Source organism: Mirounga angustirostris, unplaced genomic scaffold (genome assembly GCF_029215605.1).
Source record: "Mirounga angustirostris isolate CCGP_5_RB_7025 unplaced genomic scaffold, mMirAng1.0.hap1 SCAF_5, whole genome shotgun sequence".
NCBI lineage: Eukaryota > Metazoa > Chordata > Mammalia > Carnivora > Phocidae > Mirounga > Mirounga angustirostris.
In genome coordinates, this window is record NW_026991713.1 from 76,828,580 (window position 1) to 76,845,694 (window position 17,115).

At 39.7% G+C, this 17,115-nt stretch overlaps 1 protein-coding gene across 4 annotated transcripts in view; it reads left to right on the forward strand.

Annotated features, from left to right (window-relative positions):
- TMTC1 (transmembrane O-mannosyltransferase targeting cadherins 1) overlaps positions 1-17,115 on the forward strand; it is a 267,202-nt gene that overhangs the window by 145,269 nt on the left and 104,818 nt on the right. For all 4 annotated transcript variants that reach the window (XM_064591454.1, XM_064591452.1, XM_064591453.1 and 1 more), the window contains one exon: positions 1,207-1,396. In XM_064591454.1, coding sequence (XP_064447524.1) covers positions 1,207-1,396 — 190 coding nt within the window. The remainder of the gene's footprint in view (positions 1-1,206; positions 1,397-17,115) is intronic.

Consider the following 17,115-nt stretch of genomic DNA (forward strand, 5'->3'; position numbering starts at 1 on the left):
AGAAGAGGCTGAGAAGTGAAAAATTACAAAGGAACCGTTGTCCAAGTGCATTTAGGCTGGCTGTGTCTGCTGGCTGGCAGTTATCATCTTACAGACACTGGGAGACAGGCCCTGTCCTTCCTGATGAGGACATTTTAAAGGAATGGCTCTCAGGTCCTTGAGAAAGACTTGTGAGTCGTGGGAGAGACATATTCACAATTGTCAGCCCTTTTTAGAAATGCTCTAAGACAGGGAGGTCAGAGGCCCTTTGTCTGGTACTGGCTAGAACCAACAGTCAGTTCTCCTTGGCAGCATTGTGCTTTCTTAGGGAAGAGTTCTAATGGGGGCCAGGATCATCCTAGGGATGCGCCTCATGCTGCTAGAAGCCATGCTGGAGCTTGGTGTCTACTAGAGCACAGGTTTGGGTGAAGTTGGTTATGTGCTGATAGTTCTGCAGTTCTCAAGGGTCTAACCACTACTTAATGGATTTGTGTTGGCCGAACATATTTAAAGAATTTCAGTTTCCTCTACCCTGAAAGGAACGGGGTCAGCTGGAATGCCTTTCACCTTCCCTTAGTGGCTAGACACAGCCAGAAAACAGGAGCCTCACCTGTGTTCGTTATCTCCCTTCCCTGGGTCTGTCTGTTCTCCTTGGCAGGACGATAGCCGTCCTTCCCTTCTCTTGAAGGCTAGCCCCTTTACTTGGGACTAAGAGACTTCATTTCCCTACCGCAGATGCTCTGATTTTTTTGAAATAATTCAGTATGATCAGTCTGTTATAAACATGATTAAATATTTTACTATCTACAGCAGTTTTCTGGGCACTATGAAAAAAAGGAGAGTTTAAAGGTCTGTCTCTTACCCAGGGAATCATACCTAGCAGAACAGCATTTCTGTCACATATTTTCATCAAACTTTTCCTTCTTGGCATTTATCTCAGGATGTAATGTATTTATTTATATGATAATTTTTAAATATATGTCATGGGAACTCTTGTCTTTGTTCACCATTGAAAGGCCAGCATCTGCCAAAGTGCCTGGAACTGTTAAATATATTCCAGAATGATCTATTTAATGATGAAATGAACGGGTGGCTTTCCATCTTACCTTGTCTTTTCCAATAACACCAACAGTATGCAATGCTATTTAATTAAACCATGGTAAATGAATGTTTGCAAAGTATCATGGACCTTGAGTTGTGTTTCAGTGACTCTTCTTCTCTTTGTAGGTTCCTTACCTATTCCTACCTCTTGGCCTTCAACGTGTGGCTTCTGCTTGCACCTGTTACCCTATGCTATGACTGGCAGGTTGGCAGTATTCCTCTGGTAGAGACCATATGGGACGTGCGGAACTTAGCCACCATCCTTCTGGCAGTTGTCATGACCTTATTGAGCCTTCATTGTTTAGCAGCCTTCAAGGTAATTTTCTTAAAATCCAACCGAACTCTCTGCATTTGAAGAGAGATGCTCTGTACTTGGTGACGCCTTCCCCACCCCGCGCCCCCACGTGGTCTAGGTCTAAATTGAATCTACTCTTTTGTCTAAAAAACTAAAAAAATTTAAATTTTTCCAGGTGAGTCATACATATTTTAAAGACCCTCGTGGAGTTAGCAGATCACGGCCACCTTAATTATATGGTATCTTTCACTGTGCTATACCAACCCTGTAGAAATTGGATCTGAAATTTAATGTTTGCAAATAAGAATTTTTTTTCCTGCTATAGTTGACTAATTTTTGCAGTAACTTGTTTGGTTTCATGTAATGATAAATGAGATCATGATAATATATTCGTAAGTGCTTAAAACATGGTTGAGATGCTACTTCCACTAAGGACTGCCTGCCTGACTGGGTGGGTTGGGTGATTCTTCCTTGAAAAAAAAAAAAGAATGGTATAAAACCGGAAAAAAATTATTAGATGCAGCAGTTTCAAGAATGACCAAAGACAGCAAAGAACTTGAAAATGTTTACTTAGGAAAAACTGCTACTGCACTGGGGAAGATGCTTCTTGCTTGAGGGGATTCCCATCCCCCCACCCTCACATATACCCCCTCCCCCGCCCAGCCCAGCTGGTATGAAGAGACCCACAGGTTTACTAGTTAGAGGCCGATTTGGTTTGGGAAAGTAGCAGAGCAGCAAGAAACTTCAGGGGGAACTTTTGGAAACAAGAGAGCTGTGGAAGGGCTGAGATAATAGGCTCTGCATGCATTCATGGCTGGCTGCTGAACAACATGGGGCTCCCCAGGGAGCACAAGCAAAATTGAAAGCTTGGGGAGACTTACTTATTTCCTACAAATCTGAATGAATTTTTTCACCCATACACAGGTTGGGCAGCAGAGAGGGGAGGCTTCATTGGCTTGAGTTGTCGTTGTATAACTATTGTTGAAATCATTGGCTGGTCAAAAAGCTGTGCAGGTGCAAGAGAGATTCCCCCAGAGATTCAGGCAAAAGGGGGCAAAAAGAAACCTGAGCAAAAATTTCAGCTCTCTACAGAGAAACAGATTCTTCATTTTGAGTCTAGGCAAGTTCATTATACATTAAAACAGTAAAACCAGCAAATTTCAGAACACAATGGAATACAGAGGCAGTACAATGTATGATACACAAGGCTTAGTTTTTAATCAGATTACTGAATATGTAAAGAAACAGGAGAGTGTGACTGAAACTCGGGGCGGGGGGAGATAGTAAATAGAAAACAGAATAGAATTAAGAATCCAAAAGTAAGCTCACATTTACATGCTCTATTGATTTTTGGCAAAGTTACCAAGATAATTCAGTGGGGAAGGGATGGTCTTTTAAATAAAGGTACTGAAATAATGGAATATCTATAAGGAAAAAATGTGACATTTAACCCTTATGTCATACTGTACACTGAGAAATTAATTCTAAGTGGATTGCAATCCTAAACAAAAGAATTAAATAATACCAAAAACTCTAAAAGGAAACAGGAGAAAAATCTTTGTGGGCTTGGGTTAAGCAAAGATTTCTTAGGACTCATAAAGTACAGACTATAAAAGAAAAAGATGACAGATTAGACATCATTAGAATTAAAAATTTTGCTCATCAGGGGCGTCTGGGTGGCTCAGCTGGTTAAACCTCCGACTCTTGATCTCAGCTCAGGTCTTGATCTCAGGGTCATGAGTTCAAGCCGCCCATAGGCTCCACTTAAAAAAAGGTGTTCGATTGCTCATCAAAAGATAATGTTAGGGGCACCTGGGTAGCTCAGTCGGTTAAGTGTCTGCTTTCGGCTTAGGTCATGATCCCAGGGTCTTGGGATCAAGCCCCGCATTGGGCTCCTTACTCAGTGGGGAACCTGCTTCTCCCTCTGCCTGCTACTCGCCCTGCTTGTGCTCTCTCTCTGTCAAATGAATAAATAAAATCTTAAAAAAAAAGGATGATGTTAAATCACTCAAAAGGCAAGTCACAAACTGGGAGAAGGTATTTGCAAAACATGTATCTACAAAGGAGTTGTATCTGGGACATTTAAAGAGCTCTTAAAACTCAGTAATAAGACAAATACTCATTAAAAATGGGCAAAAAATTCAAACAGACACTTCACAGAAGAAGATATGCAAAGGTTAATAAACATATAGAAAGATGCTTAGCATCATTAGTCATCATGGAAATGCTAATTAAAGCCCCAAAAAGAAATCTCTGCATACCCACCAGGATGACTGTAATTAAAAAGATTCACAATACTAAGTGTTGGCCAGAATGTAGAGCAACTGGACCCCTTATACTGATGAGGGTTGAAAAATAGCTCGGCCACTTTGGAAAAATTTGGCAGTTTCTTAAAAAGTTAAATATGAAAATAAGCAATTCTACTCAATATCTACCAAAGAGAGATAGAAACTTCCGTCCATACAACATACAAGAGTCTTGTAAGTATTCATAATAGCTGAAAAATGGAAATAATCCAGTAACCTCAAAATATAAATGGATACACTTAATATGGTAAATTATTCAGAAATGTAAAGGAACAAATAATTTACTTATACATGAAAAAACATACATGAACCTGAAACCTAAGTAAAAGAAGCCAGATGGGCGTGCCTGGCTGGCTCAGTAGGTGGAGCATGTCACTCTTGCTCTCGAAGTTGTAAGTTCGAGCCCACGTTGGCTGTAGAGATTACTTAAAAATAAAATCTTAAAAAGTCAGACATATAAAATTACATAATGTATGATTCCATTCATACAAAATTCATTCATACAAAATGTCTGTTACTTTAATTCTGCCTTTTCTAGAATTGCCCAGAAATGCCTAGAGAAGGCAGAATTATGTCAGAAAATATGTGGGTTGGGGAGTGGGTATAAACAGACTTAAGGGAACTTTAGGGGATGTTGAATGCTTTTAAAATTTAATTGTGGTGGTGGTTGCTAAATGACAAATGTTTACCAAAACTCACCAAAATATACACACAAAATGGGGTGAATTCTATTATATGTGGGCTATATCTCAGTAAAGCTATGTTTATTAAAAAGATTAAAATGTTACAAAGAGATTAAAGGCTAGAATAAATACAGAACTGACATTTGAATATAAAATACAAACATGTGATCCTGAAAATTTGATGAAAAAAATTTTTGAATGACTAAAACCTTTTTTATTAAGGAAAAATTCATGTACAATTAACCATTTTTTTTAAAGATTTTATTTATTTATTTGACAGAGAGAGACACAGTGAGAGAGGGAACACAAGTAGGGGGGGTGGGAGAGGGAGAAGCAGGCTCCCCGCGGAGCAGGGAGCCCAATGCGGCGCTCGATCCCAGGACCCTGGGATCATGACCTGAGCCGAAGGCAGACGCTTAACGACTGAGCCATCCAGGCGCCCCTACAATTAACCATTTTAAAGTGTACAGTTTAGTGGTACTTAATGTATTCATAATGTGTAACTACCAGCTCTCTCTAATTTCAAAACCTTTTCATCACTTCATTAAAAAGACCACATACCAATCACTCCCAACTCTCCCCTTTCCATCCCCAGGTGACATCTAATCTGCTTTCTGTCTCAGTGGATTGGCCTCTTCTGGATATATCATATAAAAAGAATTATACAATATGTGACCTTTGTGACACTTTGCATAATATTTTTGAAATTCATCCAAGTTGTAGCATGTATCAATACTTAGTTCCTTTTAGTGGCTGAATAATATTCCATTGGATGTGTACACCGTAATTTGTTTATCCATTCATCTGTTTGTGGACATCCATGTCATTTCCACCTTTCTGCTGTTATGGGCATTGCTATATTACATTTGTGTATAGGTTTCTGCGTGGACATATGTTTTCATTTCTTTTGGATATATACCTAAGACTGAAACTGCTGGTCATATGGTAATTATGTACTTAACTTTTCGAGGAACTATTTTTCATATTGGCTGTACCATTTAACATTCTCACCCAGAGTATATAATCGTTCCTATGTATCTAATCTTTGGTAATACTTGTTCTTTTCCATTATTTTGTTTAAAGCCATCCTAGTAGGTGTGAAGAGCTGTATCTTTGTGGTTTTGATTTGAATTTCTTTAATGAGCAATGATGAACATCTTTTCATGTGCTTATTGGCCATCTGTATATCTTCGTTGGAGAAATGTGTATTCTAGTCCTTTGCTCATTTTTCAGTTGGGTTGTCTTTTTGTTGTTGAGTTGTAAGAGTTCTTTATATATTTAACATATTAGATCCCCAACAGATAAATGATTTGCAGATATTTTCTTCCATTCTTTAGATTGTCTTTTCACATTCTTGATAATGTCCTTTAATGCACACAAGTTTTTAATTCAATGAAGTGCAGTCTCTTTCTTTCTTTCTTTTTTTTTGTTTTGTTTTGTTATTCTTCATTGCTTTTGTTGTCAAACCTAAGAATCCGTTACCAAAGCTGAGGTCATGAAGTTTTATGACTATTTTGTTCTAAGAGTTTTATAGTTTAAGCTCTTATATTTGGGTCACTGATCCGTTCTGAGTTATTTTTGTATATGTAGTGGTATGGAAGTCCAGCTTCATTTTTTGGCTGGTGGATATCCACTTACCATATTTTGAAGAAACTATTTTTCCCCCCAACACCTTACTTAAAGTATCCACTTCTTAATCATTTTGTAAATCAGGTTGATAAGACAACTATGATATGAATAATCATCCTCAAGAAAATCTAGTGTGCCATAAACTTGAGCTCAAATTTCACCTTCTTAGTAAAGCCTACCATATGTACCCTATTTGTTTATTTATTTATTTATTTGTGAGAGAGAACGAGAGAGCAAAAATGGGGAAGGGTGAGAGGAAGGGAGAGGGACAAGCAGACTCTGCGCTGAGCTCAAACTCAGGACCCTGAGATCATGACCTGAGCCGAAACCAACAGTTCGATATCAACCGACTAAGCCATCCAGGTGCCCCCATATGTACCCTATTTAAAATGCAAACATCTACCCTCCACTCTTCTCCCTTTTAACTTTTCTTCACTATACTTTCAATTTCTAAAATGCTATGTAACTTTGTTATTTTATGTAATGTCTCTTTCCTCCAACTAGAATGTACACCCCATGAGGACGAAGATTTCTTTTGTTTTGTTCCCGGTCATATTTCTAGCATCAGGAGCTTGCTGCATCCAATATTTATTATCTAAATTTTATTGTTTGTTGCTCAGTATATATCATCTAAATGAATAAAAGTATAAAAAATGCGCACATGTACACAGGATTCAGCCTCCATCTTTTAAGTCTCTGCCTACTTTCCCCTCTCCCCTTCTACTGTCCTCTGGCTGTGTTGACCGGTTAGTTTTGTCTGGTTTTCTTCATCTGTCATCCTACCTTGGTATACCAGGGCTCTTCAGGAGAGGGACATCATCTACCCTGTTACAGTTGTATTGACGCTTCTTTGACTGTTATTTAATATTTTAATAATCGACTTTACAAAGCTAAAAATTAGCACATGTAATGAATAAAACAGCAGGTGTGTCATTTCCCAATCCCCACCCTGCCCCTCAACCCCACCCTCCGTAGGCCTTCTTCAAACATTTTGTTCTTGTACATTTTTACACTTACTGAAAACAAAAACACATTCTTTCTACAAGTAAGTTAAGTGAGATGGCATTATAGATTACGGGCTCCTCCAGGCCACTTCCATATCCACTTGGGAGTATTCCTGCAGGGAAGCAGCTCAAAGAGTATATGTTTGACTTTTGATAAGCTCTTGTCTAGGATCGAGTGGGAGGGCTAGGACACAGAATCTAAACTTTCTTTCTGTAGAAATAACAGCAGGATAACTTTAGAGGTTGTTTCTTAATTGGTCCTGTTTTCATAGTATAAGAAATTTAAGACCTCAAGAAGTAGTTTATTATTTATCATAAAAGAATATGCTTGGGATCCTTGAGAATTTAAATGTAGAATTTGTCTTATTCTGTGCCTCTCCTTCATCTCCTCCTCCTATTCATACCCTTTTTCACTAGGAGTGCATTTGAACTTACATTACATGACGTAGAGAACAATCTACAAATTCACTGTGGTGTTGAATTCTTTTCAACAGTGAACTTTAAAGTGAACTAATTTGCTCTTACTCTTTGTGCTGAAGATAATCACTCTGTTGGAATGTATGTATAGTAGAGAGAAAAAGTATTTAAACCATGAAGGCTTATTATTCCATTCTTTTTATCAATAGTGACTGTTTATGCACCAGGAGAACCATAGGCTGAGAATGCTCTTGGGGTTCTCATTATGACTCCTACGGACTGTGTATCAGATTGTTGACTTGCAATAGGGATATATGTCAGGAAGGCAGCCAGCATGATTTGGATTGTTGAGAAGAATTAATACTGTTGGTCCTACTCTTTTTTTTTTTTTTAAAGATTTTATTTATTTATTTGTGAGAGAGAGAATGAGAGAGAGCACATGAGAGGGGGGAGGGTCAGAGGGAGAAGCAGACTCCCTGCCGAGCAGGGAGCCCGATGCGGGACTCGATCCTGGGACTCCAGGATCATGACCTGAGCCGAAGGCAGTCACTTAACCAACTGAGCCACCCAGGCACCCCAGGGTTGTTTTATTTTTTAGTAGAGGTCACAGTTTTTTCCCAGTCTATCTGTTCATTCCCAGCCTTACACATCATTCCGTTGAAGCCAACACAAATCATAGGCCATCTCTCTGAATCCTGGGGACCAAGTCAAATTCTGAGGTCTGCATGGACACGAATCTGCAGCCTGGCGAGTGGAGGTGACCTCTAGTAACAGCTTGGTGGAAATGGAGGGGTGGGATGGGGTGGACCTGATGCATCTCGTCACTTAGGGAGGAGGTTGTGTTTATCTCAGGGACCTCCCTTCATGCCTGTTCCCAGCCTTGCCCTTGCTCAGCCTCCATGCTAGTCTGGATCACAGCCTCCATCAACATTTTCAGTAAAAGAACAGACAGACAGATATCTGATGGATAAACAGAGATTGTGAGCCTTAGATCCCTCATTAAATAAACCTCACACATCACAACAAGGAGGTCAGATTAGACTGAGAACCACTGTTGGAAAGTGATTATTTACTCATTGACATATTTACCTTTTTTTAAAAAGAACTGGAGCAGCTTATGGGAATAAATACAGTACAGCAGAGTTGACAAGGAGATGGAAAAACGTGTGTGTGTGTGTGTGTGTGAGAGAGAGAGAGAACTGAATTGTGAATATTTGGGGCTTTGCTGGACATACAGTCTGTCACAACTATTCACCTCTGCCACTGTGGCATAAATTAGACACAGACCCATGCAGTTGAACTGAACCAGCTTTCAGATTTCTGGAAATTATTTTGCATTTCGTCAGCCAGAGAATAGGTTAAGGTATTTTTGTGGCACATGGGTCACTGTGGCACAACTCTTTTAAATTCCAGAATAGCCATTATGAAACCTGGTAAAATAAGCATCTTGTTTTAATACACCAAGTGGTAAAATAAAATTGAACTTGAGGAATGAAGATTGCATTTAATGGTGAATGGCTCTGTGCCAGAGTTGATTTTTTTTTTTTCCCTTCTGGCCTACATTTCTCTCTTCAGTTCCCATTTTCTGCAGACTCCGTGCTCTCCATCCTTTTCTGTCCTCTCCATGCTGTTATAGATCCAGTCTTTCTAGCCCGTTTATAACCCATCCGGTTTGCCCCACTTTGGGACCATTGCAGTTGCTGACAGAAATCCTAATGATATCTCAACATGGTCCATCTGTCCCTGACCACCAGTACCGAGGGAGTCTCCAGTGTCTCGGATGTCCGTCTCACGTTTGGCTTCTCTGCCTGCCACCATTTTACCCATGCTGATGACATCCTGCTACTTAGGGGCATAGTTACTCAGGTCAGTAGCTGTAGTCAACTTTGGCCGTTGCACTGTACAGCAAAGCTGAAATTTTTGTTGATACCATTTTTCTGATGAGAGTGTGAAAATAAGCTGACAGCTTCATCAGACGCAGGGTTGGAAATTGGAGAAGTTGGATTTATACCTCACTATAAAACGGAACATATTGAAAGATCCACTGCAAGTGCCTTTTTTTCCCTCTTTTTCAAATTTTTATTTAAATTCTAGTTAGTTAACATATAATATTGGTTCCCAGAGTAGAATTTAGTGATTCATTACTCACATATAACACCCAGTGCTCAACATGACACATGCCCTCCTTAATGTATGTGATGCAAATTGCGACTTATGTTCTGTCATCTAGTTCTTTGGTGGTCTCCTTTCATGTTGGAGGCCGCCCAGGTAATGCACATGGAGGAAAGCTGCTCTGAGTTCCAGATCAACAGTTGCTCAGGCTGGGAGGAGGAAGGCTGTGGAGTAGAGTGATTAGCACTGACCTGAGTCTGAGGCCAGGCTCTGCCACTGACCAGCTGTGTGAGCTCGTCTCGTTCAGCCATATTCCTGCACCATGGTGTAGGGTTATTGTGAGGTTAACCAGGGCAAGCCACGTAAGACATTCAGCCCAGTGGCCGGCACCTGGGAGGCCCTGAGTACCGGTCAGAGGTCCTAGTAGTACTTGTTGTCATCATCCTCATTGCCACCATTATGAAATTGTCACAGACTAAGGTCAGGAGCATAGTTAGGACTCCTGTTTTTATTTTATAAGAATAACCATAAAAACTAAAACGAAATAAACATAATCCAGCAGGACTGACTTTTTGATTCTATGTATTTCAATATACAGTCATGTTTTACTTGATAAAAAAAAAAATACTTGTAATGCTACCAAAGATTAATCCTGCCCCCTTCCACCAAACCTCATTTTATCCCCCATCCTATATAACGGAAGTTAAATTCTTGACCTAAGAGCTAATGGTGGTAACATACTTTCCAGTTTCTAATGCTTCAGCATATTTTGGAATTTGGAAGTAGGTATGCTCAACCATAACAGAAGGGCAAAAATCCTAACATAAAACTATTCTGTTAGTTAAAAAAAAAATGTTTATCAAGGGAAAGAAAATAGTGGCAAATATCACTGATCTGTTTATAAATGAACATTGTAGTTATCACCTAAACCTCCAAACTAAAGAAATAGTATAGAGGATTTTAAAGGTATTTGAAAGTTTAGCAAAGTAGGCAGGATATAAGAAATCATTTTCTTTTATTGTTGCTGTCCCTCAAACCCTTTCCTGTCATTGCTGGATTTCTCTATTCCACTCAGTGGTGACCATTGGAGCAAAACAGACACTAGAAATGCACCTTTTTATTCAGTGGGACTTAAAAATCAGAGGCCCTTGAGCAAAGTCTCCCCCAGGCACTCCTTTCTGTCCATTATTAATATGTCACATGCAAAGTCATTGTCCTTGTACCAGATATGAACCTCACACAAATCCTTCTCTCTCGTGTTCTGTGTCATGTACAACTCCATTGTACCTGCGGTGCTCTACTTGGCTTTTGATCTAGGCCTGGCAGGAGTTTTTCCACATCATTTAATAATTTGTTTTATTCTTTGCTTTCATAGGGCAATTACACTTTCACAAGTCACACTCTTTAATAAGAAAGTGACTTACCTACCCCTTTGATGTTTATACCTTAGTTGGAAGACTCTGAATTTATTAATGGAAGAATTAGATAGTTGCATAATGGGAAAAGGAATTTTCAAACCTCAGTAACAGCTTTATTTTTTTTTTCTTTATTGTATACTTTATGATTCTTGGCAAGATTTCATAGTTGACATTATTATTGGCTTTTACTCAGAGTAATTGCCACCTTTTGAGTCATAATCTTAACACTTAAAATAAGATTTTTTTTTTTTTGGTTTTTTAAGTAGGCTCTACGCTCAACGTGGGGCTCAAACTCACGACCCCAAGATTAAGGGTCACACGCTCTACTGACTGAGCCAGCCAGGCACCCCTGTAATCTTAACACTTTTTTAACACTTTATTTCTCTTAATGATTCATACTCTCATAAAAGCAACTCGTTTCTATTTAGCCTTACAATGCTTCTGATTGTTTTTAAACTCTTAACAAGGTCAAAAGATGTTTTTGAAACTCCTAGAGTCATTCTGTCCTTTTCATTCAGAACATGAAATTTCTATTTAAAGGAGCATACCTTTTTTCATCTTGTTCTAAGAAAACCATGAAATATGTAATTAGGACTCTCAGAGATAAAAGCAGCTACAAATACCTCTGAACAGAAGGTCCATTGGAAATTGCTATCATATTGGAAAATACATAGGGGACCAAAGTGATTGATTGCCACATTCTTTAGATGGCTTGCTGTAAGTACAATGCCCAAGAAAGCCTATAAAGGGTAACAAACACAACTTGGGGAGAATAACATACAAAAACCTTGGAATACTTATTTTTACACCTGCTTTGCTTAAAGAGGCAGCATAGAATATTAGAAAGCAAGCAAGTTTGTAATATGAGCTTTAATGCTTATATATTTATGTTATTAGACATCAAAATGTTGGTGGTAAGGTCTTCAAACTTCTTTCTGAATCTAATAAAAATAAATGAAACAATGTACATGGTACCTGGCATTGTTCAGGAGGGAAGTGCTATATAAATCATTCCCACGTGGATGTCTCAAAGTCAACATTCCAAAGTCTAACTCCTGAATGTACCCATTCACTGTGTCCCCCACAGTGTTTGTGAATTCGCTGCATTCTACCAGGCACTCAAGCCAAAATTCTTGGGGTTTCATTGTTTTCCTCTCTGCCTCTCTCTCTCTAATACCATATCCAGTCCGTCAGTAAATACCAGCAAGTATATTTTCACAGTATATCTGGAATTTGATCATTTCTCTCCACATTCACTGCTGCCATCCTGGTCCAAACCACCAGCATCTCTCACCTGGATTATTGCCAGAGTTGCTTAACTAGTCTCCCTGCTTCTACCCTCTGATTGTGATCCAGATTGTTCTCAACACAGCCACCAGATGATTCTTTAAAAATGTAAGCCAGAGCCTGTCTCTCCTGTGCTTAAAATCTTCCAGTGGCTCCGTATGGCTCTCAAAGTAAAAATCATAACCTTTATAAAGGCCCTAAAGGTTCTGCATGCCCATTATCTCTCTTGTTCCTTCCTGAACTCTTTGCCTACCATGAAATGAGTTTTATGGACTCCTCATCTCCTGCAAGTCTTTGCTTAGTTGCCAGCTTCTCAATGAGGCCTACCCTGACCATCATGTTTAGAATTGCAACCCACTTTTGCCCACTGTATGTTGCAGATGCCCTTTGTCAGGCTCTCTCGCTCTTTCTCCCTGTCTTTTTTTTTTTTCCCTCTCTGGAAGGGCAGAGATTCTTTGTCTGTTTTGCTAACTGGTGTACTCCAAAGAACTTAAAATAGTACCTGGAAAATACAAAGGACAGAAGTACTTGCTAAATTCTTTAAGTGATTGCCTATAAGCACAGTGCCCAAGGAGATGATACAGAGGTGCCAGCGATATGCATTTGTTGAATGATTGAAGGATCAGTGACTGTGTTTTACCAAAAGCACCATTGCTGAGGATGGGAAAGTTTTCAGGAATACTTGGACAAGGCAAATGAACTGGAGGAAGTGTCGGATAGTACCCCGATGCTCCTGTACTTTCCATGTCTCTCATAGGAGTAGGTAAGGGTATGAGTGGCATGGCCAGTCCCACTTAGCGGCCACATATATAGCGGTGAGATAGAAATAGAAACTGGTCTTAAGAGCTAACAAACTATTTAGGGACAAGCAGGATAAATTTGTAGGGAATATATAGATGCAGAATGGTACATTCAGAGAGGAAGAGCCCAGAGGAAGGCAATAAGATACAATATTAAATATTTACTTACTAACCACTCACTGGTTCCAAACAATATGCTGGATATGGAGAATAAAGATAGGGTAAAACCCAGTAGCTGCCTGAAGAATTTGGTTTTCTTGGGGCGCCTGGGTGGCTCAGTCAGTTAAGCGGCTGCCTTTGGCTCAGGTCATTATCCTGGGGTCCTGGGATCGAGCCCCACATCCGGCTCCCTGTCAATGGAGAGCCTGCTTCTCCCTCTCCCTCTGCCTGCCACTCTGCCTACTTGTGCTCTCTATCCTCTGTCAAATAAATAAATAAAATCTTTAAAAAAAGAATTTGGTTTTCTTTGCTTCCATTCCATCCCCCCACCTCTGAGAGAATTATCCTTCTAAATACAGGTATGATCTAAACATGCCTCTGATTGGCCAAGAAACCTTCCTGCTCTCAGGACTTTATCCTGGCTAGAGCCAAGACTATTCAGCCGCATGACTTGATAAAGTTCTTTAAATGTATAATGATTTTCTACACAGAAAATGGCAATCAGCTACTCTACATCTACCAAGAATGAATAGCAAAAAACGTGTTTCAACTGTAGCATAAAGGCTATCGCTGAGATTCAGGGAAAATTTTCTGTTTGCAGACAGTGAGGTAATTTTTGGTACTGCTTATAGAAACTCCTAAGGCAGAAACTTTTCCTTTTAACTCCATTTTGCTTGAGCAGTTTATGCCATCATTTTTCAAAATATGTTCTAGCATCTCACAGGTCATTAAGTAAGGTTACTACTCTAAATAAAGATGCTGCATTTCAGAAGCACCAGGTTTTAAAAAGTTCAACATATTTTCCTATTGGAGGATTTCAGAAAGCCTGGATGGTGCTCTTAAGCAGCCTTTTGAGTTTCCAAATAGGGTGTACAGTGAATGGCATTTCTCAAATTTATTTGAATTTGGAAGCCCTTTTTTAGGGGCTTCTTGCAGTATCCATGTTCTTGTAATATGCTCTGGGAAGCGTTGACTTAAATATTTGAGGGTGGATGGAGAAGTGGACTTTAGAGTCCATTTTCTGGTCAGCATTTAAACTGTTTTTTTTGCCTTATTTATACTTTCACAAACAATAGCCCCCTGCCACCACAGCATCATCAGAAGAATTTTCATGTTTATTATCCCTTTAGCAGTTAATACCACCTGAAAAAGAATTCCTTTGAAACCCTTTCTTTTAGAGTTACAGCAGCTGCAAGTGAAAGCTTAAGATCCATGGAATCTTGCTTTTTATTGTATGGAGGCCGTCATTTGAAATGCGTATAAAATGTTACAGTTTGGGGAAGCAGGTGTCCCCTCAACCCATTGGTATGTTAAGTGGCCGTTTCAAAGGTAAGACCAAAGTGACACCACAAATATCTCTCCACATGTAGTTTTTCTTGTCTCTGGAGAAAGTTAAAAATTCTATCTTTACCTGCTTAGGTGTTGATTTACAAGAAGCCACTTGACAGAGTACTCTGTCTTCCCTGACTAGAAAGTGAATGGTTCTTGCCTCGGCATATAGTTCCTTTCATGGGTGGTTCTTGTGGGAAAGCTGGTGGACAAAGGACTTCCTTGAGCTCCACCATAAGCCAGTGTGTGCCTGTTTGCTAATAAATGGTTGCACTTTTGGCAGAATGTTCTCTGAAACTTGCTTTCATTTTTGTATCCCGTCTGGGTCTAATTGCCAGAGGCCACCAGTATTTACAAGAGGACCTGGCAACTTTAAATGGCCAAGTTGGCTTCGTCAGTTTGTGACTCAGGACTCTGGCATTTGGTATTAAAAAGTGATTAATTAGGAAGAGCATTTATTAATGTCAGCCTCTCTGGCATTGCCTTGAAAATTCTCTCCATTACAGTGTACCACAATTTCTTTTGATTTCGGTGACTTTGGCAGTGAACTCTAGTTTTTTTTTTTCCTATTATAGATTTAGGTCCTCGCTATGACAGTGTTTTCACTTGGGAATAATTCAGTGTCAGGGCTTGTTGGAGGAAAACTTTTACTCTTTGTTTTTCTGTCTAAAACATTTATTCTCTTACCTTGTAAGAATTTCCCAAGGGGGGAAATGACACCTAATTAGCGATTATGTGGTTAAATTCTCTTATTTTTTTGGCAGGCCTCATATAGATATATTGAAATGCTTCTCTCTTATATACACGTTGGAGATTTCTGTTCATATATGGTGGAAAGCAGTCCTTATGAAACAATGATAATAGGGGTTTGAATTTCTGAACTTGGAATTACAAGCACAGATCTTCTGATGGGATTGCATCCTGATAAACCTAAAACAAATTGAAAATGTAGGTCGAAAATGCATTTAATACACCTAGCCTACCACTGAGTATCATAGCTCAGCCTCGCCTACCTTACCCATGCTCAGAACACCTACATTAGCCTACGGTTGGGCAAAATCCCCTAACACAAAGCCTGTTCTATAATGAAGTGTTGAATATCTTCTGTAATGTATTGAGTCCTGTACTGAAAGTGAAAGACAGGACGGTTGTTTGGGTGCAGAATGGTTGTCAGTGGATCAGTTGCTTGCCCTCATGGCTGACCGGGAGCTACGTGTGGCTCAGTGCCCGGTATCACAGAGAGGACAGTACCATGTATCGCTAGCCCAGGAAAAGATCCAGATTAAAAATTCAAACTACGGATTCTACTGAATGCCTATCACTTTCGCACCATCGTAAAGTCAAGAAATGTAGGTGGAACCATCCTAAGTCAGGGTCCATCTGTATTTAGTACTATTTTAAACAGGGCCTTTGTTTCTATCCTTTGTTGCATTTATAAGTCTATTAAATTTGTCCTTTTAGGGGCACCTGGGTGGCTCAGTCGTTAAGCATCTGCCTTCGGCTCAGGTCATGATCCCAGGGTCCTGGGATCGAGCCCCGCATCGGGCTCCCTGCTCCGCGGGAAGCCTGCTTCTCTCTCTCTCCCACTCCCCCTGCTTGTGTTCCCTCTCTTGCTGTGTCTCTCTCTGTCAAATAAATAAATAAAAATCTTTAAAAAAAAAAAATTTGTCCTTTTAAGGTGGCAGGCAGCCTGTCGTAGGCAGGCTGTGTTTTTTTGTTGTTGTTTTTCCTTACAGATTTTATTTATTTATTTAACAGAGAGAGAGAGCGAGAGCAGGAACACAAACAGGGGGAGTGGGAGAGGGAGAAGCAGGCTTCCCACCCAGCAGGGAGCCCGACGTGGGGCTCGATCCCAGAATCCTGGGATCATGACCTAAGCCAAAGGCAGATGCTTAACAACTGAGCCACCCAGGCGTCCCATAGGTAGGCTGTTTGAATGTCCAGTTAAAGGTGAGGGAAGAGCATTATTTAATCATGCCGGTTATTTAGAAAAAGCTTTTCAGTGATTTGTGATGAAACAAAATGATCCATCGACTTTTATCACCAAAGTGGGTCTTATGCAATGAGATGCAACATATTTTGATTATAGAAGATATTTTGGTTTTGGATGAGTATACTGATGGATAACAGGATTCAAATCCACTTATTAATAGTAGTTCCTCTAGGAGCTCAGCTGTACAAGTAAATCTCACTTTTTTGTTTTTTTTACCTATTAATAAAGAAGATTTCTAGGGGTGCCTTGGTGGTTCAGTTCAGGTGGTTAGGCATCTGCCTTCAGCTCAAGTCATAATCCCAGGATCCTGGGATCGAGACCCACATTGGGCTCCCTGCTCAGCGGGGAGTCTGCTTTTCCTTCTCTCCTCTCCCCTCCCCCTGCTCGTGCTCTCTCTCGCTGTCTCTCTCAAATGAATAAATAAAATCGTAAAAAAAAAAGAAGCTTTCTAAATTTCTTATTACTTCATATTTCATAAACTTAAAGTAAGCCAAATATTTCTCTGAGATTTGTTTGAGAAAGCATGGTGAATTATTTTCTTTAAGAAATACCACATCAAAAACCAATGATGTATTGTATGGTGACTAACGTAACATAATAAAA